Source organism: Hyalella azteca, unplaced genomic scaffold (assembly GCF_000764305.2).
Source record: "Hyalella azteca isolate HAZT.00-mixed unplaced genomic scaffold, Hazt_2.0.2 contig835, whole genome shotgun sequence".
In the NCBI taxonomy this organism is placed as follows: domain Eukaryota; kingdom Metazoa; phylum Arthropoda; class Malacostraca; order Amphipoda; family Hyalellidae; genus Hyalella; species Hyalella azteca.
In genome coordinates, this window is record NW_025931171.1 from 12,875 (window position 1) to 36,041 (window position 23,167).

At 36.6% G+C, this 23,167-nt stretch overlaps 1 protein-coding gene across 1 annotated transcript; it reads left to right on the plus strand.

The window, feature by feature from the left end:
• The first annotated feature begins 136 nt into the window (after nt 1-136).
• Nucleotides 137-17,067, plus strand: LOC108665149 (sodium-dependent serotonin transporter-like). Its single transcript, XM_047880880.1, is given in 14 exon segments — nt 137-289; nt 2,360-2,513; nt 3,249-3,357; nt 5,856-6,101; nt 6,133-6,146; nt 7,045-7,169; nt 8,527-8,661; nt 9,174-9,277; nt 13,139-13,263; nt 15,176-15,274; nt 15,813-15,817; nt 15,966-16,166; nt 16,580-16,753; nt 16,987-17,067. Coding segments are annotated over 14 exon segments (1,725 nt in total).
• Nucleotides 17,068-23,167: the final 6,100 nt, after the last annotated feature.

A 23,167-nucleotide genomic window follows, 5' to 3' on the forward strand; every position in this document is an offset into this window, starting at 1 on the left:
ATGTTAATAATTACATATATAATCTTTAAATGTAAACAAAATCAATCATAAAAATTAAAAATTTAATCTTTAAGAATTATCACAACACTCCGTAAGATTACGAATAATTGAAAATGAATAATTTCTCACTCAAGGCATGGATTTCGGCGCCGACAAACCGCCGGACGGCAGCCGCCGCTCGTCGGCCGTCGACGGCCACGATGCCGGCGGCCAAGAGAACGGCAAGCACGCGGCCGACGAGCCGCCGCCACACAACGGCACGCAGTCCGACGATGCCGACACTCTTGCGGTCGGTTCCTCATATTATTAACTCTTATAGAAAAAACTCTTCTCAATTTTTGGGATTGTATACTGCCAGTATTGCGGTCGGTGCCTCAGATGATTGATTATTGAAACGTTCTTTTCGTCATTTTCGGCATTTGATACCGACACAGTTATGGTCAGTGCCTAAGACTATTCGTTATTGAAAAACTATTTTCTCTATTATTAGGAACTGCAACCGACAAATGCGGTAAATGTCCTGACCTGTCGCTCTTGATACGCCGTTTTATTTTATTTGCATATATTATATACCGATAAATTTGCTATTGTTTCACTTTACAGAACGTTTCTGATGAGCTTTTCTCACATTAGATCACTTCTATCGCATTATGTTATTTTAATTCGACGTAAGACTTATAGATGGGTTAACTACTGTCTATAATTTGCAGCCTGAGAGAACGATGTACAACAGACTCATTCTAATTAACGGACAATGAAAGCCTTTGGTGGATTCCAGGATTGAACACGTGTGAAAACTCTGTTACCACTAGCTGATAAATTACCTAAAAGTTCTAAACAATGTTATTTACATTTATTTATTTGGTTCTTTGACCTAATTCATCAGATCCAATGATATTTTTTACTTTTCTACTCACCTTCAGAATCTCCCCGTCAACGAATACAGTACAAAGAAAAGTAGATGTTTCTTCAAACCATTTTATCACTAAACGTTAATGTCAGTATCATCACTGCAGTGACATTGTCTATGTATTGACATAATTTATAATGTGTAATGAATATATGATATTGAATGACATTAACATGTGTCAAAGGCGTGGAATTTGAAAAAATATTAAGAAAATTACAGGATTTAAATATGACGCATTGCCATCTGAAGGAACTATTGACATAAAAATATCGATAAAATATTAAAGACTCAAATAATGCGATAAATTTCATTATATAAACAATCGCAACGGATGTAGTTGAACCTTATTTCCAATTACTACTGACCGGTAGTTAAATAATTATATATTAATTTATTTCAATTTTATCGGCTGAGTCACTTTCTGGAACGACTGGAAGCCAGCGATGAAACAATGTTATCTTCAAAAATTAAGAAAAAAATTCAAACAACATCTTGGGATTGTTTCGAAATTTTCTTTCTTCGATCTTGGGCGAATCAGCCACCCTCGGCCAAAGGCCCAAGGGAGTCTTTGTTGGGAACATTAACCGGCTAGCCTACTTTCCCCTCTACTTTTCCCCTTTTTGTTTCGATATTAACAACCCCACAGCAATACACTCATTCCCCACACTGGGGTAAAAGAACGGCGACTGCATCAGCCGATGAAAGCGATTTAATTATTATAAAGGTACTGGAATTCAATGCAATCAGGGTTTCGTTTACTTTTAATCATATCTGATTATTTATCTCCTTAGAAATCCTTACAATGGAGCCGGAACAAATTAATTTTGGTATTATTTTATATAGAACACTTTCCGCTACATTCTTGGTATGACTTCCATGTTGTAGCCGAAGTAATTAAAAGGACAAATAAAATAATAAAGCATATTAAGAATTTGACTAACAAATTTTGGATAATAGGTTTAACATCGAGCGTTGATTTTAAAATGTCAGTAAAAGTCAATTTTTGAAATATGGTTTACAAATTAAAGTTGACGTATTAACGTAATTTATTTAGCTTATTCAGCCAAGAAAATCAGCCAAGAATCAAAAGCTGGAATGTAATTTGAAACCTTCGTGAATTAAGGCACATCACGAATTCATTCAAGCATTCAAGTCATTCATTCAAAATAGTTCAATTCACGTCAGTCTCTGTTTCCCCTCAGCTACACAAGACTCCCCTCACTAACTCACGTCAGTCCCTGTTCCCCTCAGCTACACAAGACTCCCCTCACTAACTCACGTCAGTCCCTGTTCCCCTCAGCTACACAAGACTCCCCTCACTAACTCACGTCAGTCCCTGTTCCCCTCAGCTACACAAGACTCCCCTCACTAACTCACGTCAGTCTCTGTTTCCCCTCAGCTCCACAAGTCTCCCCTCACTAACTCACGTCAGTCTCTGTTTCCCCTCAGCTCCACAAGACTCCCCTCAGCAATGCTCCAATCGTGGAGCTGCCGCGGGACACGTGGAGCAAGAAGGCAGAGTTTCTGTTAGCCGTCGTGGGCTTCGCGGTTGACCTGGGCAATGTCTGGCGCTTTCCCTACGTCTGCTACAAAAATGGAGGAGGTACGACGTGGATTTTTTTATCCTCTGGGAGAATGATTAAGGTAGCTATAAGCTGCTATAACAGAAAGGGTTATAATTCAGCTATATATAATATAAATTATATCTAGACTATCAGTAGCATCAGTTCCGGGTTTGAGTATGTGGAATCAATAGAACTATTGATTTTACTAATAGAACTAAGGGACTCCTAAACCTGTGTTGAAAAATTTAAATTGGGCAGTTATTGAATTTTGTATACTTTAAGTGCATAAAATTGTATATAAACTTATCCCATTTGTCGTGTATTGATAAAAAATTTCAAGCTTCAAGTAGCTTCAAGCTGCTATAATAAATAAGGGTTATAAATCAGATATAAATATTATAAATTATATATAGACTTTCAGTAGCATCATTATCGGGTTTGAGTTCGTGGAATCAGTAGAAAACAGGCAGAGTCGGGACTACAAATGAGACTTCAAAACCTGCATTGAAAAATTTAGAATGAGCAGCTATTGAATTTTGTATAGTTTAAGTGCATAAAATTGTATTTCGATTTATCCCATTTGTCGTGAATTGATAAAATATTTTGGGCTTCATTTAATTCAGAAAAATTGTGTTGGGAGCCGCAGGTGGGCTGAAGGGAAGCAGTAAAATGTATTGCGAATGACCACGCAAGTATTCCATTCCAGCATCACTTATTCCTTTAAAATATTTGGAAAAAGAACAATATAAACGTATATTGTGTTCACTTTGCAGGCGCATTCCTAATCCCGTACGTGATCATGCTGCTGTTCGGTGGTCTGCCATTGTTCTTCCTGGAGCTGGCGCTAGGACAGTACCACAAGCAAGGATGCATCACTGTATAATTAACCTATTCTTCAATTTACTGCAAGTCTTCGCATATAAGATTTAAGTTAAAATATGCAGTTTTGCAGCGGACTCGCGCAAAATACGAGTGGAAAATGATTCCACCTAATAATTGAACTAATATTAATCAACTAATAATTCAGGATTTTCAACTAATTAATTGAAGAGATAATTCCTAACCATGCGTGTTTCTTTTGAAACCCACTTGAAAAAATATGTCATTAGGAAGCATATTTTTTGTATAATAGAAACTTCCTATCGAAAATAGCTGCATTCTAATATTCTTATTTATCCTTATTTATTGTAATGTAACATTTTCTATTACCTAATCCACATGTGTAGTCATACTATCATATACTTTATCCAAGGTAAGTATAGAGTTTCCTCATCTTTCAACCATTTATTCCTGATTAGTATAAACTATCGGTCCATGTGAGAGCGGTTCACTTAAGAGTAAGGGTTAAAATCACTTGTTTGCTTAAATCGCAAGTTTGCCAGGAATTTAAAAGCAAAGACGATACCTCTAAAATTCACCATATCTTTATAAGAGAAACGTTTTGGAGTCCAGTTCCATCGTCAGTTCATTTAACATAAAGTTCAGTTCAGAATTGAACTTAACTTATCAGAGGAAGAAGAACTGAAGTTCAGTTCAGAATTGAACTGAACTTTGTGTTATGAACTGACAATGGAGCTGGACTCCGAAACGTTTTCTCTTATAAAGATATAGTGAATTTTTGTGGTATTGTCTTTGCTTTCAAATTCCCGGTTCACTTTAGAGTAAGAAGTGCACCACACTTTTAGGTTTGGTCCTCTTCACTAATGATGAGAATCACCGAAGCGAACATTACGGAGACAAATCGAACAATGAACCAAAGTGAAGTCGTTGGGTATTGGTGAATTTTCTTGGACCAAAGAACATTGTTCAGGAAATAAAATTGATTATTTGCAGACATAAGTATTCATACGTAAGTGAATATCGGGTGACTGAGAAGAAATTATTCATTGTTTTTAGTTTCTATTTATACATCCAGCTTGTGATTTATTCAACCCAAACTATCTAGAGAAATCAAAGTATTCAAATTCTTGATAAATAATTCAAATTTCTTTGAAACAAAAACTTAACTGCTCGAACATAAAATAGTGTCAGAAGTATGTGACAAATGTTAACCAAACAATTCGTGATATTTTCAAAGTAAATTTGACACGTTGATTGTAAAAGTTATAGTATTTTTATCTTCACTATTGCAAGTGATAAGTCCTACCATATGATTAATAAAAAAATTTTTTTCCTTAGTAACCGGTAATCAGAATCTGTCTTCCCAGTGATCATGATGCAGGCCCTCCAACTACGAATAGTCAATAGTGGCTTATAAAAATGAAAGAAAATCAATGTCAAATTAAAATTCTAAATGCTTATTTCAGCAAAAGCTTAAACGCTCCACGTCATTGAAGTGCTAACAGTAATCTTATATGAGCAATAATTATATATGAGAAATAATCATGTTCGAGCAATAATCATGTTCGAGCAATAATCATGTTCGAGCAATAATCATGTTCGAGCAATAATCATGTTAGAGCAATAATCATGAGTCCGTGACTTCACGTTTTCGTCGACTAGAAAATGCGCTCTCTGTCACTCACTGCAGTGAGTACTGAGTTATATTTTTTAATTCTTTCAGGCTGGAATTATTCAGGAAGAACTCGTCGCCACCAATACGCAATTTTAAATATCAATGTGATTCGTTCAATGACTAGCAACGTTTGCATATAAATCATATTTTATGATTGCTAATGAAAAATATTTCAAATTTCTCTTGAGTGGATACACTTACTGTTACAAAATGAAAGAGTGTTATATTTTCTAAACGAAAATTGCAATTTTGAATGTTGAACTTTAAATGAAAGTTATTTTTTAACATAAAATTGTAAAATTTGTTAGATTTCAAATTTTAAGTTGAAAATTTCGATTCCTACTTGAATGTCCTGAATATTATTATACAAATTCATATTGAAAATGAAATAATAAATTCAAATTTTGCCGATTTTGCTTCATCATAGAAAGATTTAAAATTATAGTAACGAAGCTTTATTCGAGTGTGTCAAATAGAAGGATAAAATAAAGTATCAATCGTTAATATATAACTTGAGTAATTCACATCCGTGATATCTAAAGTGTGTATTAGGAATAATTTCCTACCATTTTTATCGCATTTTCTCATTTATGGAAAAAAGACGCTATTGTGTTCGTCATGTCCGTCCGTCCGTCTGTCTGTCCGTGACTTCACGGACGGACGGACGAGAAAATGCGCTCTCTGTCACTCACTGCAGTGAGTACCGAGTTATATTTTTAGCGCATTTTCTCATTTATGGAAAAAATGCACTATTGTGCTCGCCATGTCCGTCTGTCCGTCCGTCCGTCTGTCTGCCTGTCCGTCCGTGACTTCACGTTTTCGTCGACTAGAAAATGCGCTCTCTGTCACTCACTGCAGTGAGTACTGAGTTATATTTCTCCATGTCTGCAGGTATCGGCTACGCGATCTGCATGATCGACCTCTACATGGCGATGTACTATAACACAATACTGGCGTGGAGTGTCTATTATTTAGTGGCATCGTTCAGCAGTGAACTGCCCTGGACATCGTGCGGCAACGCTTGGAATACGGCCAACTGCACACCAACGTTCAACGTAACTGAACAAACTGATTACAGCACACATGTTTCACCAGCGAAAGAGTTCTTCAGGTGAGACCAGTCCTTGTAACGTGTTCTGAAGGAAAGAATGTGTGCATTCTACCTGCAAAAACATGTCTTTTATTCACAGATTTTCCCATACGCATAGTGTAGGTGCCTTTCGTTTATCGAAAAACACGTTATAGTGAGAACATGGATATTCTGATGATAAGAACATTCATCCATTACCATCAATTATAGCACTTAAAATTTTATTTATCTAAAAATACGAACGGAATAATTTAAGAATGCATTAAGCACAGTGGGTAACGAACTGAGGCACGCGTACTACTAGTGTAACATACCTTAGTATTCTTAGTATATGTTTCGGACGTAGCACTTCCAGGCCACAATGGATAGCCGTCTCTTATCCCGCCTCTTATACCGCTAATTATAAGTATGCAACATATAGCTTTCCAAGTAATACTTGGTTCGCACTGTTCCCGTATTTTCTGCATTGATAACGAGTTTACCTTTTGACCTAATAGAAATTTGAAATAATCGCTTTGTGTTTGACACGGTATGTAATTTAATTCCTTATTTTATTTTAGTCTAAGCAAACAAAAGAGAGTATCCTTGGCTCACAAACGGCTTTCACTTCATTGCCCAGCATTGAAAGCATGTTAAATAGCTTTGATCAGGATCGCAACTTCAATAAGTACATAAAATTTAGTAGAAGGCAAAATAAATTCACCATATTTGTATCGAAAAAAAAATTTAGAATCAGAAATCTCGCAGATATCTTGGAACCAGACTTACCTTTAGTTAGAAGAGAGTTGAAGGAGACAGCACTAATGACACACCTCATGACCCACCTCATGACCCACCTCATGACCCACCTCATGACCCACCTCATGACCCACCTCAAGACCCACCTCATGACACACCTCATGACACACCTCATGACCCACCTCATGACCCACCTCATGACCCACCTCATGACCCACTTCATGACCCACCTCATGACCCACCTCATGAGGGGACGTGGGGCCCATCAAGCTGTCGCTGGCCGTGTGTCTCTTCACCGTATTTCTTCTCGTATATTTCTCGCTGTGGAAAGGCGTTAAGTCCGCCGGCAAGGTAAAGAATGCTTATTTGTGATTTAATAATATAATTATGAATATCTTTTATTAACTTCGCTTATGATTAATTTTGATTAAATTTAATTATGTTTAACTTTGATAAAACGGTACAGATGATTAACTTCAATTATGATTAATTTTATTAACTTAGCTTATGATTAATTTTGATTACATTTAATTATGTTAAACTTTAAAGATAATGTTACCGATACATATTATATGAGTAGATAGATGTAACATTATCTGTGAATAGATAATGAAACAAATAAACAAGTGAAAAATAATTGATAGAGAGATTGGTGAAGCTTACTGACATTTACAAGTAAAGTCTCAATGACGAGATGTTAAATTCATTAAAAAATTGTTAAATTATTGAAAATTATTATAACACGAAGAAGCTAATATAGAACATTATTACGCGATGTTCGAAATTAGCAAGCTTGTCAGAATTTCTATTCTCATATCTTATGCTTGATCCCTAATTTAATTATAATCTTATCTTATACTTACCCCAAAAATTTTTTATGGAAAAAATGTTCATAAAGCATGACATCCAATGTCAACAAATATTAGGTCATGGTGTTTCTCCGTTGATTCTTACTTACTTTACAGCAATCCACGATAATTACAGATATTGAATAAATGGTCTTTTGATTTGTTGTGAATCAGAACAATAAAAATTGATTACATATTTAGTTTCATATCATAACGAATTCCAACTCATTGCCTGTAATATGACGACCAGACCGCGACACCGCCGTTAAAATAACGTTGATAAAACATTGTTTCAACAAAATTAGCTCATAATCAACATTGTTTCAATGGAATCAACTCTTAATCAACGTTGTTTCAACGAAATCAACTCTTAGTCAACGTAGTTTCAACGAAATAAACTCCAAATCAACGTTGTTTCAGCTGAATCAACTTTTAATCAACTTTGTTTCAGCGAAATCAACTCTTAATCAACGTTGTTTCAACGAAATCAACAAAATCAACTCTTAGTCAACGTAGTTTCAACGAAATAAACTCCTAATCAACGTTGTTTCAGCTAAATCAACTTTTAATCAACTTTGTTTCAACGAAATCAATTCTTAATCAACGCTGCTTCAACGAAATTATCTCTTAATCAACGTTGTTTCAACGAAATTAACTCTTAATCAACGTTGTTTCAACGAAATCAACTCTTAATCAACGCTGTTTCAAATAAATCAGCTCATAATCAACGTTGTTTCAACGAAATCAACTCTTAATCAACGAAATCAACCCTTAATCAACGTAGTTTCAGCGAAATCAACTCTTAATCAACGTTGTTTCAACGCAATTTACATTGAGAGGAGAGACCGTAATTGTTTCAGGCAGTGTGGGTGACGGCAACCGCACCATATGTGGTGCTGCTCATCCTGCTGGTGCGCGGGGTGAGCCTCCCCGGGGCCGGTACAGGCATCATGTACTACATCACACCTCGCTTCCACATGCTGCTAAACATACATGTCAGTCATAGTCAGTCTAGGTAAAATAATTGAATAATATTGAATAAAATACTAATAATAATAATAATAATAATAATAATAATAATAATAATAATAATAATAATAATAATAATAATAATAATAATAATAATAACACTAATAATAATAATATTAATAATAATAAGTAAATGAAATGACATTCTCAGTAATTTTGATTTCTGTTACAGAAGAGCAAAGAGCATTCACATACTCAAAAAATTTTGAAATATAAGTAAGCGTCCTGGGTTTTCACATTGTTCATACTCTGAGCTTAGAGGTTCCTTGGCAGCTAGGGCCCACTAAACTACACTCAGAAAGATGTATGGGTAAACTTCCTTAAGCACAGTATTAGCGGAGAACGGTCGTTACACTGACACGTCCTTCTGTTGGACCTAATTGGGTCAGGGTGACCCACTCGAGGGCATTAAGTACATCAATCGCTTGTTGAGAATTTCTCTCGCATTTCCATTGAGTGTAAATTGTGCCGTTGACAGGTGTGGGTGGACGCGGCGACTCAGATCTTCTTCAGTCTTGGTCCGGGGTTCGGAACACTCCTCGCTCTCTCGTCCTACAATAAGTTCCACAACAACTGCTACAGGTCAGTCGTGACTAACTGCTGTATCGGCACAAGAATAAACTGCTGCTGGTCAGTCGAGACTAACTGTTGTATGGGCTCAAGAATAAACTGCTACAGGTCAGTTGAGACTAACTGCTGTATCGGCTCAAGAATAAACTGCTACAGGTCAGTCTTAACTAACTGCTGTATCGGCTCAAGAATAAACTGCTACAGGTCAGTCGTGACTAACTGCTGTATCGGCACAAGAATAAACTGCTGCTGGTCAGTCGAGACTAACTGTTGTATGGGCTCAAGAATAAACTGCTACAGGTCAGTTGAGACTAACTGCTGTATCGGCTCAAGAATAAACTGCTACAGGTCAGTCTTAACTAACTGCTGTATCGGCACAAGAATAAACTGCTGCAGGTCTGTTGAGACTAACTGCTGTATCGGCACAAGAATAAATTGATGCTGGTCAGTTGAGACTATCACTGCTGTATCGGCGTATCGGCTCGGGTGTAAACAGCAGCCGGCTAGTACGTCGAGACTACGCGACACAGGTCCGTAGTGAAAATTTTCAGCAGAAGCTCTTATCATTAATTGCTGTACAAGATCGCGGGATAAAATCTTATCTACTAAATAAATTATTCGTACAGCCAAGAGGTGAGTTGATTGAGTTGATGCTCAGAACATCTCTTGGATTCAACGCTACTCGAATGTTTAAATGATCAGGGTACGATCTTTTCAGGGTGCGATCGCCAAGTGATATTATGAGTATATTATAAATATTTTTTATTAGCAATAAATTGACTGCCGTGACTGTATATTATTTCACCAAGCTTAGTATTGGAATGACTGTTAGTATTTAGTGAAATGAGACTCAAATTTAACGCTCGGAAAATACACATAATTGTATTCATCCTACGTTAGATTGATTACTTTTTGAAAAGAAATTTTGGTACACAAAAATTCTCACGTCGCCATGACGAAATGTAATGATTTGTAGTTTAATTTAGGAACTAAAAGATACAAATAACAAATGAAAGTATAGATTTTCATTCTTGTTTACTGGTTGATTTGACTTGAAAACTTCATAGCAAGGTGAATTTTTTTTCAGGTAGGCAGCTAAGCATAAAACAATTTAAAAAAAGTAACCTCTCTGGAACATAATTTGTCTTTATTTTCTTCAAATTGGTAAGAGATTTATAATCTACAGTTTTCAATTATTTGTTCCAATTTTCCTTCAATTTCATAAGAACGAAGTAATCAATTGTCCTGCCAATGTATGAATAAGCATTAGTTTACAAGTGATATGTGCACATTCATGAAAAAGTTATTTTGTCAATAGTCAATAAAATCCGCGTATTGCAATGATGTCACACGTTGATGTTGGGAAACTAATAATTGATCTAGTATCCGAAATATTCATTTAAATTTTCAAAAACATTTTCAATTATTTCTTCGCTATTAAATTTTCGTTCAACTCGTAAATTATTCATCAAATAAAATAATATTCGCAGTTTCCATACAGTCCATAAGACTGATGTATATAACATTTGAGACACAATAGGACATGATGCAAAATTGCCTATGCTGTCTTGATTTTATGTTTATGTTTTGTTTTCAAAGCCACATCATACAAGTTAGCCAAGCTTAATTAATGTTAGCCTTCATTTTACGTCACCGAAACACAGGTACGCTGCGTCACGCTGTCTGTTGATTTTTAACTTTAATAGCAAACTAACCAAAAATCAAACTCTCGGTGCATCGTATCTAAGGTATAACGCGTTCACGCGTTCTATTCATTGGCTAACTTTGTAAATTTGACAAACATTTCGGACGTAGCAGTACTAAGCATTGCTGATGGCTGAACTGAACTACTTTCAATTGAAACGTGACGAATTTGCAATGAATATTCTTTGCTACAGTAATCGTGGTTTATAGAAAATGTTAGTAACTATTTTATGTGATAGTATAGATAGTGAGACCCGAAGGCCGTTGAGGCTGCGCTGGGGCGAGTGTTGTGCTTCATATGTACTGTATAGGTCTGTTTTGAACCTCGCTGCCTTCTAGTCCAGAGAAATTATTTGTTATTAGGTGGCCACGGTAATGGAACCTGCTACTGCTGTTCTCTTATTGTTCATGTTCGTTTTTATTACTGAAAAATTATCTGGAAGCGGAAACAAAATATTGTATTTAGGCAAAATAAAAGATACCAAAAGTAATTACCTGAATGCGAAAGTGTGGGAGCGCTTAACGTTAAATGATTTTCTCTTTATGTAACTTTTGTAATGATACAATATTCAAATCGTGAAATATTCAAAAGTTGACCCAATACGTAATATATGCAGTCATTATTTATATTTTTACAGTTATTTAATTTAATTTATGTCCTTTGAAACTGTCGCATATCATATTGGCTCACTAGACTAGGCAAACAATTTTAATGGATCATTAAGGTCTGTATCAATTTCTATAGGTAATGAATCCTGTTCTAGCATTAAATGCCTAATTGAGTAACAAAAGCAGCTTTCAGCACACCTTATCGCTTTTGCAGAGAAGTATAGTTAACTCCCAAAGAAATACTGTTGGAAATGAGTTCTTAAAATAGTTTACCTTGAATTTGATATGCAAAAACGCTTTTCCAGTGTAATAATTAATCATTTTTCGTTATTCAGCGCAATCACTTATATTTTTAAAATCCGTTTCACTCCTATTTCTCACAGAAATGCTCTGGGTCGTACTTTGGTGCCTTCATTCTTTTTCCCAGCCCCCTTCCCCCCCTCTCACAAACCCTACATTTTCTTATCTCCCCTCCTCTAACATCCCCAGGCTCCTCGCCTTTTTTCAAGCCCAAACTCACACACCCTATATTTTCTTGTCTCCCCTCTTCCAACATCCCCAGGCTCCCCGCCTTTTTCCCAGCCCCCTTCCCCCCTTCTCACACACCCTACATTTTCTTATCTCCCCTCACCGGTCTGTCCATCAATATCTTCACTTACGGTCTATCAATAAATATCCTTACTTCCGGTTTTTCCATCAATATCTTAACTTCCGGTCTATCCATCAATATATTCACTTCCGGTCTATCCATCAATATCTGCCTTATTTTCTCCGTTACATCTTTACACTGAATTTTTAATTATACGTTCCTCAAAAGTGTGATTTGATCCCTATAATTTCACAATTTCACTACCTAAAATTTATGAGAAACTTGTTTATTTCGGCACCAACAACAACACGACTGATTATGTATTGATTATTTTGGCTCCTGCAGGGACATTACTGATTTGTATTAATTATTTCGGCAACAACAGCAACACGTCTGATTTCGTATTAATTATTCCGGCACAACGGGGGCGCGATTGTATTTTCTACAAATTATTTCGACATCAACAGGGGCACAATGGTGCTTCATATGGATTATTACGGCACCAACAGGGACGCGATGGTACTTTATATAAATTCTTCCGGTACAAACAGGGACACAATGTTACTTTATATCGATCATTCCGGTACCAACAGGGACGCGATGGTACTTTATATCAATTATTCCGGTACCAACAGGGACGCGATGGTACTTTATATCAATTATTCCGGTACCAACAGGGACGCGATGGTACTTTATATCAATTATTCCGGTACCAACAGGGACGCGATGGTACTTTATATCAATTATTCCGGTACCAACAGGGACGCGATGGTACTTTATATCAATTATTCCGGTACCAACAGGGAAGCGATGGTACTTTAAATCAATTATTCCGGTACCAACAGGAACGCGATGGTACTTTATATCAATTATTCCGGCACTAACAGGGACACAATATTACTTTATATCGATCATTCCGGTACCAACAGGGGCACAATGGTGCTTTTTATCAATTATCACTGCGCCAACAGGGACGCGATGTTGACCGCAACAATCAACTGCGTGACGAGCTTCCTGGCCGGCTTCGTGATATTCTCTGTGCTGGGCTACATGGCGTACGTGCAGAACAGGGACGTCGCGGAGGTGGGCGAGGAAGGTCAGTACAATGGGTATAATGGCGAGTAATGTGGAGTACAATGAGGCACAATGCCTACTACAGTTGAGTGTAATAGGGAATACAGGTTAGTACGAAGGAGTAAAAGTGCGAATATATAATCAATTGAGGAATGAGTAAAATGGCGAATTTAGATGAGAATGACCAAAAATTTGACCAAAAATATATCAGATGACAGTGTATTTTTGACTGTTACTCCGCAATTATAATAATAAAAAAACATAACTCAGTACTCACTGCAGTGAGTGACAGAGAGCGCATTTTATCATCGACGAAAACTTGAGGTCACGGACGGACGGACAGACAAACGGACAGACAGACAGACGGACATGTCGAGCACAATAGTGCATTTTTTCCATAAATGAGAAAATGCGCTAAAAAGATGAGTTATATAAGGCGCCAATGAAAGGTAGTAATGGGCGCTAAATGACTCATCCCTATGCCCTGTATGAATACAATCCAAATGCTTAATTGGTTTTCACTTATACACAGTTCGTATATTTAGTGTAGAGCCATTTATTTAACATAACATAACATAACATAACATAGTGATGTCGGCTCTGAAGTGTAGGCCTGATGTGGCCTGTCGCCGATTCTTTTCCATTTCGTGCCTTGTTCATAGATCTAAACCTGTCTCTTATACACATCTAGATGTGTATAAGAGACAGGATTGAAGAAGCTACTAGACTTCCACCGGGTTCGATAAGGAGCTAGGCATTTCAAATCTGAACATATATTTTTCCATAGCTTTATCTAGTCTGTTCTTGAACGCGTTCATACTTGGAGCGCCAANTTTATATCGATCATTCCGGCACCAACAGGGAAACAATATGTAACTTTATATCGATCATTCCGGCACCAACAGGGACGCGATGTTGACCGCAACTATCAACTGCGTGACGAGCTTCCTGGCCGGCTTCGTGATATTCTCGGTGCTGGGCTACATGGCCTACGTGCAGAACAGGGACGTCGCGGAGGTGGGCGAGGAAGGTGGGTACAATTTTAATGGGTATAATGGCGAGTAATGGAGAGTACAATGGGCATAATAGTGAGTAATGGAGAGTACAATGGGTGTAATGGCGAGTAATGGAGAGTACAATGGGCATAATAGTGAGTAATGGAGAGTACAATGGGTATAATGGCGAGTAATGGAGAGTACAATGGGCATAATAGTGAGTAATGGAGAGTACAATGGGTGTAATGGCGAGTAATGGAGAGTACAATGGGCATAATAGTGAGTAATGGAGAGTACAATGGGTGTAATGGCGAGTAATGGAGGGTACAATGGGTATAATGGCGATTAATGGTGGTACAATGGGTGTAATGGCGAGTAATGGTGGGTACAATGGGTATAATGGCGAGTAATGGTGGTACAATGGGTGTAATGGCGAGTAATGGAGGGTACAAGGGGTATAATGGCGAGTAATGGAGGGTACAAGGGGTATAATGGCGAGTAATGGAGGGTACAATGGGTATAATGGTGAGTAATGGAGGGTACAATGGGTATAATGGCGAGTAATGGTGGGTACAATGGGTATAATGGCGAATTTAGTGTACGTAGAGCCCTTTATTTAGACAAGTTTGGTTAAAAAGAATTCCATTTTAATTTAAATCTTACTATTGGTGTAGTTCATGCTTGAATTTCGACATAAATACTTGTGTTGTGGGCTGCTCAGTAATGTTAACTAAAATTCGTTATATTTTGGGTAGAAGCCTTCATTTAGACAAGTATGTTTTAAAAAAATGTTAATTTTATTTTGGACTTCTATCTATTAATAAGAAATTCAATATAAAAGTTTCATTATTTATAACCAAACATATGCTCTTATGATGGTAGAATGACGATAGAGATAACAAGTACAGAGGCTCACTAATCGCTGTGATGTTCCCTCAGGTCCCGGGTTGGTGTTCACGGTGTACCCTGAAGCCATCGCCACCATGACAGGCTCTGTTTTCTGGTCCATAATATTCTTCCTCATGCTCATCACACTCGGCAAGTCTAATCATCACAGTGATGCAGAATAATGATTGTTGAATGAATGAATGTTGATTGTTGAGATTCTTTATGAAACTCATAGTTCCATATTTATCTTAGGATATATTTCCGCTGTGTGATGCTAGAATTAAGTTAAATTTATAATTTAATTTAAAAATTTCATGTCGTAATTCAAATAGGATCCTCGTTTAGTTTTCTTAAATAAATTTTTGACGGACTTTTAGCCAAACCTTGAATGTTTGGCCAATCGAGTTTTATCGAATGGGAATCATTCTTGACTACGCATCACTCGATGGTTCTTGCATCCTACAATAATAGAATAGAATAGAAGTGTCGGCATTGAAGAAATAGGCCCATGGCCTGTTGCCGATTCTTGAACTTTTCGTGACTTGATTCACAAGGGATCCGGCCTTTGGAACCCGATCTTTCCATAGCTGACGATTGATTGAGATAGCTGCTAGACTTAATGCTTGATTAAGTGAAGTATTTATGCCTGCTTAAACCTGTTCCTTCAACTTTATGTACGAATGTGCAGCTAATGTATACGTGCTCTCAGAGGAATAATTGAGATTTTGTCCAATTACGAAATAGGGATGTGCTTTTTATCCTATGTGAGTTATCCTAACTAAGATGGCCGGGGAAAAGAACGTATCAGCGCTACGGGTAGAAATTAGGTCGCTATCTGNAGGGTGGGATGTACGTGGTTGAACTCCTGAACGACTACGGGACCGGCAACCCAATTCTGTTTATTGTGTTCGTGGAGGCGGCCGCCGTCTGCTGGTTCTATGGCGCCGAGAGATTCGCCTCTGATGTCCAGAAGATGCTAGGCTTCCGACCTGGACGTTTCTGGATCGCCTGCTGGAAGTACATCTCGCCCATTTTCATCTTCGTACGTAATTTTATTTAAGCAGGTGCAGGTGGCCAGGAATGTTTACCATACTTTTCTCGAGACAAGTATATACACTTTACTTGTCTCATGCCAGTAAAACAACTATCGTAGAAGCTGCAGCATAACAATTCGAAAGCTAGGCTTTAATATTGCATATTTTTACTCAATTTTTGCTTTATGTTAACTGCTACTAGAGGCTAACCTTTAAAATAAAAGATACCTTGCCCTGGGGCTGGCAGGTAAAACCACAACACTACCCCTACATAGTTGAATCGAACTCTTTACTTTTCACGAGCCTTAGAACGTTTTTTTATAGAAAAATTTTTGGGTATCTTTCAGTGCTAGGACAGTAAACAGTCCATAGTGCTCCCACTGTGCAATCAACTGGGCCAGTACAGTTCTACTGTTCTCAGGTGCTGTTCCTGTTTTCCTTCCTGCCCGGGGGAGGAGACGAGCAACATCCTCACAAGGAACCCCCGAAGATGTGGGTGGTCGCTCTGGGATGGTGCATAACGTGTTCCTCCATCATATGGATCCCATCCTACATCTGCTACATGTTCTGCACCACGTCAGGGTCTGTTAAGGAGGTGAGTCATCACACCATCCTACATCTGCACATGTTCTGCACCACGTCTGGGTCTGTTAAGGAGGTGAGTCGCACTGTTAATAAAGCCTTTGAATTTCTACCATTGTAGCTTCCATCCACTGGAAAAAGTTATTTAAATATTATACTAATCATCTAATTATAAAATTTTATTTGCAATTGTTGTTTTTCCGTGAATACGTAACATTATTATCAGCGGTTTTTATTGTCCCACAGCGCCTTCGCAAGCTCACACAGCCTGTGGAGTATACGCAAAATGAACTCGACCGAATGTCCATGGAAGGCACTCATGTTTAACGAGGAAAGCAAACCTCCAAAAACGAGTTCCATTATTGAATTTGAACTAAAAAAATGTTTTACAACGATCCTCTGCACCAATTGCCAGGTCTCCAAATATCAATGCACCGCAGATGCAACAGGGTCAAGGTTGGGAATTTGAATATTATTCCTAAATGTTAGCGCAATCAAACGGTTATCTGTGAACCAAAAATCTGACACTTTAGTATCAAGTGCATCCTACCGGTTTAGCCATTCATATATTTTTCATGCTAAAATCAACTAATCTATTAATATGCGGCAGAACTAAGCTCATATCACTAGTAACGATTTAATTGTCGAACCAATTACTACATTTATTTATAAATGATGGAATTGAAGTTTTACGGTTAATCAAGTCATTATTCCATATTCGGAGGAATGAAGAATTGCGTTTTCCAATCGTTCACAACACATTTAATGTCAAATTTATTTTACAGTATCCAATGTTCCACATCTAATTCCAAAATTATTTCATTTTTGAACATGATAAGAGTACAGCTCTCGAATTAATTGCAAGTCACCAACTAAATTTCCAGTGAGAGCGTTCATTTGCAGTATTAAGTCATCTCTATTGTGTGTTGTGTTTAGGATTATAATGTTCTAAGTGTTTCTTGAGATCCAGTCTAGTCATAGCTGCGTAGCTCATATCCTTTGGGTATCCATTCAAGTCATATATGTGCCACTTACCTAATCCGGGTATCTAGTCAAGTCATATACAGTATGTTCAACTCACCTATTCCCGGTATACAGTCCAGTAATATATGTTCAATTCACCCACTCAGCTTATCCAGTAAAGTCATATACGTATGTTCAACTCACCTATACTCCCGGTATCCAGTCAAGTCATTTATGTCAACACACCTACTCCCTGCATCCAGTCAAGTCATATATGTTCAACTCACCTATTCCCGGTATACAGTCCAGTAATATATGTTCAATTCACCCACTCGGCTTATCCAGTAAAGTCATATATGTTCAACTCACCTATAATCCCGGTATCCAGTCAAGTCATTTATGTCAACACACCTACTCCCTGCATCCAGTCAAGTCATATATGTTCAACTCACCTACTCCGGGTAGGCACTCTATGTTATATCTGAGCAGATCACCAACTCCAGGCTTCTGACGCTGTCAAAATATGGCAACGTTTATTAATCAGCCAATCAGAATCCCCAGAAGTTTAAAGACCGCGGAATTAAAGTTAAAAACATTAATTAACGCTTGTAGTAATGAAGCGTTTGACTCGTTCTTGAATGTTGTCTTAACGTGTATTAATATTCAATGTTCAGTCAATGTGCTTGCTGTCTCATTAAATGTACGTTGAAGTCTGAATGTTCAAAAACAGCACTTAAACAAGGAACGTGAACCACAGGCAATCGGTAAATAATTTCTGGATATCAGAAAAGTGCTTATTTTTAAACAATGACTACAATTTCTTTTTTGTTCGGAGTGGGAAATTTTTAATAGCCTGAATACATGATATATTTATGTCCGTATTGATCAAAAGCTCGTGAGTGTGCGTTATGGCAGCGTCTGGTAAGGTGTTGAAGATATCGTACCATCCATGACCTCCTGTGCATCTCTGCATCGTACGATAGACGTTGCAATTACGCTTAACGGCTTTTTTGCATCTGTAATGAAGGAAACAATTAAAATCACGCTAAATTGGGAAATAAATTAGTTTATTTTACTGGCAGTGAGGATTTTCAAATTACTTCAAATTTTATTTCACATTTTCGGGTCTGAGCTCCTAACAGCCAGCTTCCGTGAAATATGCTTTTTACTCGTAGTGCTTTGTAGCTTTCAGCGGTAGAATTGTAGACGGATGTTTAATATCATTCCACGCTTGTCCGTACAGCACTTTGATGAACATTTGATCTCAGCGGAAGATGTTGTTCTTAATCGTTCTTGAAATAGTCTTATGGTGTAGCGAATAAATCTTAGAATATATGAATGAATCTTTGCTGATTGTTGTTAACTGTCTATCTTATAACGGACTATTAGAGCGCTCTCACTGGGTAATTTAGTGTTGGTGACATTTAATTTCAACTAGTAAAGATTTCGAACCGACTGCAAAGCATGTCACAAACCCCAGAATAACATAACGTGTAAGTTCGTCCTAACGATGAAATGTTCCGAGACCAACATCATTATAGTTGTTGGCATATATTCATTTCTAAATTACACGTTATCTGATCATCGTTCCTTATTTTAGTTTCTAAAAAATGTATGATGAAGTGGAAGGAAATCAAATTTGTCTGCATGGCATTCATTCACATACTTGTCTTAATTTATACATACGTATAGTCTTTTCACCATGTTTTCAATTTGCGCGTACAGAAATATTCAATCATTTGCAACTTCGTGCGTATGTAAAGATACTTCATACACTTTAGTGCTTTTTGCTCAGAGCCACGAAAACACTAAGGACTAAACTGAAAATAATAATATAATAGAAGATGTAAACGTTTCATTCCCGTATTCGAGTTTCACTATACTATATGACAACAACATAAAGAAACAATGCTCATAAAGTTAGAATTCCAATGTATATAAAATTCAATTTTATGTGGAAGAAAAAATAAAACATCTGAAATTGTTTTATGTGTACTGACCAACAATTTAGTTCGAGGGTTTCACGTCAGAGTAGCTTTACGTAATTTAAATAACATCGATATGATATATCATATGAATTATTTATATTATAACTATTTGGAGAGGCTCGTTTAAGTCGGTATTCATTTCTTTGACAAATGAACTATTCAAACTAATTTTTTTGCCAGCTGAATAGACGGAACAAACTATTTTTGTGGTCACGATGTTCTAAAATAGATGACATGAGATAGATAACAATCGGTACTTAGACTAATTTTGACCAGCATTTTATGATTATTATTATATTCTAAATAGCTTAGATCAATTTATCGCTCGTTGTCTCACTGTGTAGTCGCTTTCAAGTTCGTGGTTAGTCTAAGTGATGTAAATTAAGAGCTACAAAAGAAGGTTCGTTCATCTCCATGTTTTGTGATATGCTTTTCAATGTTCTAACGCATATTGAATGGTACGTTATAGAACAAAATGTCGTTCTATTGCTGTGTAATTAGCATTTACGATTAAGTTTTTGCCAGAAACGACTACTAAGTAAGAGGTTCTCGATGTATTTCACAGAGAGAGCTTTGGTGTTGTGAAGCGCAAGTAGTTTTTAGAATATAACACTTGGCTCACGTCTTATAGAATTAATTATTGTTTTCTGCAAAGGCTTAGAGTGTGAATTTTAATGACTGTAAGCTAGCGGAAAGTTTCCGGTAAGTATTTATTGAGATGACGAGAAATTGAGTCAAGGGCTGAGACGATAATTAAGTATATGCGTCATTTTCAATTAAATCTTCATGTCTAGCACTTATTTTCCTAATCTAATCTCAGTGGTTAATTAGCTCAGTAGATCTTAGTGAAATAGCCAATTGATGTGCTGCCATTTAGAATGTATGAATTCAGCCTGATTCGTGGCATGTTGATGTAGTTCGTGACTGCAAAATGAACCTCTTGGTGCATAAAGAAAAGAGGCCTGCACTAGCGTATATATAAGAGAAGATGTTGTCGAATGCTACGTTTTTGAAATCACGCTATTCTATGTTGTCCAATGTAATGAAATGTTGTCGTTCGTTATCTTGACGCATGCTATGCTTTCGAGAGCGATGTTGTCGGTTACGCTGTTTTCGGTATGCAGTGTAGCGAAATGATATGCTCTCATCAGCAGTGTTGTCTAATGTAGTGCAGCCATTAGATGCTGCAGTGAGGTCGAATGCAATCCGTCATCTCAGATGTAAAATTAATAATTGAATTAAAGTAAGAGTTTACGTATAGATTATGCAACTAAGATCAGAATCATATTCTACATATACTAAGGATTGTTAGCATTATGCTAATTATACTAAGGATAGTTAGCATTATGCTAATGTTGGATGGTGAGTCGTTAGTATCATATCAAATATAGCAGCATAAGCGCTCAATGTTAGACAAATGTTCAATATGTTAGACACACGTACAGTGTTATAGATGGGTATTATGTTCTATGTTAAACATGCGTGATACACTCGGAATGAAATCTAGGATCTGTTTGCATCGTAGATCCAACCTTGGAGGTGAAAGTAATAAGTTTTATCACATAATTAATGCATTCACCACCGTTTCGTGATAGTAATTCAATCAATAAATCTTTGAAAATGTATAAGTAAACGGGAGCATAAATAAATAAGAAAATACGTTTTTAATAATGTTCAATTTACAAGAGAAATTAAACATTTTTATGTTTCAGTATTTTGTAAACGTTGTCGAGTTTTGGTATCTTCTTTGAGTATTTTTTTTTATTAGAACTTGATTCGAACGGGGATTAAATTAATCTCACCAATCAATTTTATGCTAAACACCAAACGACGTAAATCCATGTAAAATCTAGCAGCATGATTATGCTGGGTATTACACCCAGCATAATAATACATAATCTCTGAGAACTAAAATAATGACGTGCTGTGTCCATCGTTATTCTGCTGAATGGCAGCAAGCAGCAAACTCTTTGAACTCTATATGTTTTAAGAGGGATTTCGACGTACGATGTATTTTAATGTCTTCTACTATCCAATAGATTACAAATCATGTATGTTTAAATTTGACGTTTTCAGTGTAGCATAACTGTATAAAAAATACTCGATCACAGGCATCACAACGTTTTGTGTCGCAATGCATGTTCATTGTAGTTTCATAGTTAAATAAGTGAATGTAAATTGCTATGAATAATAATAATTCATAGCAATTAAAGATCGTCCACCCCTTGTTGTGGAGTATTGTTCGGTTAGTTGGAAAAGAATTACTTATTTCATATTATACAACTTTTTCAAGGAATCACATTTAATAGCTTCGGTAAGATCACCCAACTAAGACTTGAAAAAGTGCTCACTGAACAATTTTCACTGTAATAAATTTATTCGAGTGACTTTATTTTATCATGATAACTGATATATCCAGAAGATTTTGATTAGTTTCTGTGAAATTTCTTTTTAACCGTATTTTTACACTGAGCGTTAACGAAGTAAATGATTTTTATTATAAAATAATAGTTATAAGTTGTAATTAACGGTAATTGTTGGTAGGTGTAAGAAGAAAAACTCTTAATTAATTCTATGTCAATATCAATAGATTTTTCTGTTCGAAGTTCCATATATCTTTGTTTAACTCGAACGGGAAGGTGTAAACATAAGGCATATTAGGTTTATGCAAGTGTTGAATGTTTAGTGTATCTAAATAATTCTGTTAAAAGCTGTCAATATAACATTTATAAGAGCTATGCCTCGCCCTGTTCGGAATCACTGGTAGTTATCAATGGGTGACATTTATAATGTCCTTCACATTTACACCTTGAAACACAATTATGTGCTTAATTACTGTAAAGGAGAAACACCAGCTGGGGTGCCTGCTATTCCTTAACATTAAAATCTGTTTTACTGTTGTAACACAGTGTTACAACAGTAACAGTGTTACAACAGTAACAGTGTTACAACAGTAACAGTGTTACAACAGTAACCGTGTTACTGTTAGGAATGTGTCAAGTTGTCTGGGCTCTGCATTATATGGGCGACGATTTTGGCGTCCAACTCTCGTGTTTTTTATTCTAGTCAAAATTGGAACATGTTATTGCATTTATTAGACACGTCCAACATTCTGATATGAAAAACTATTATAGTTTCCTTGATTTATTATCATGAAAGCACCCTGCAAACTATGAACGGTTTGTAAAATTTTTTGGTGTTTGAGTCATGTTTTTCTTTGGAGCATATGATAAGCATTTCCAACTAAGTCGATATGATTATTTATTGTATTAATTTAAAACAAAAAAATCAGTCAGATCATATTGACATTAGAAGCGTTTAATTTGTTTGTCTATTGCTGTAAGGGAACCGCTAAAGGTAACGTACTCACTTGTTTCCAAATTTCGCTAAATCCAAAAATTTACACCTAGCTGCAGCAGTGGCAATGTAGTAATGACATCCTCAGTAACTCGTCTCTGAATTGCATGTCTGCAAAT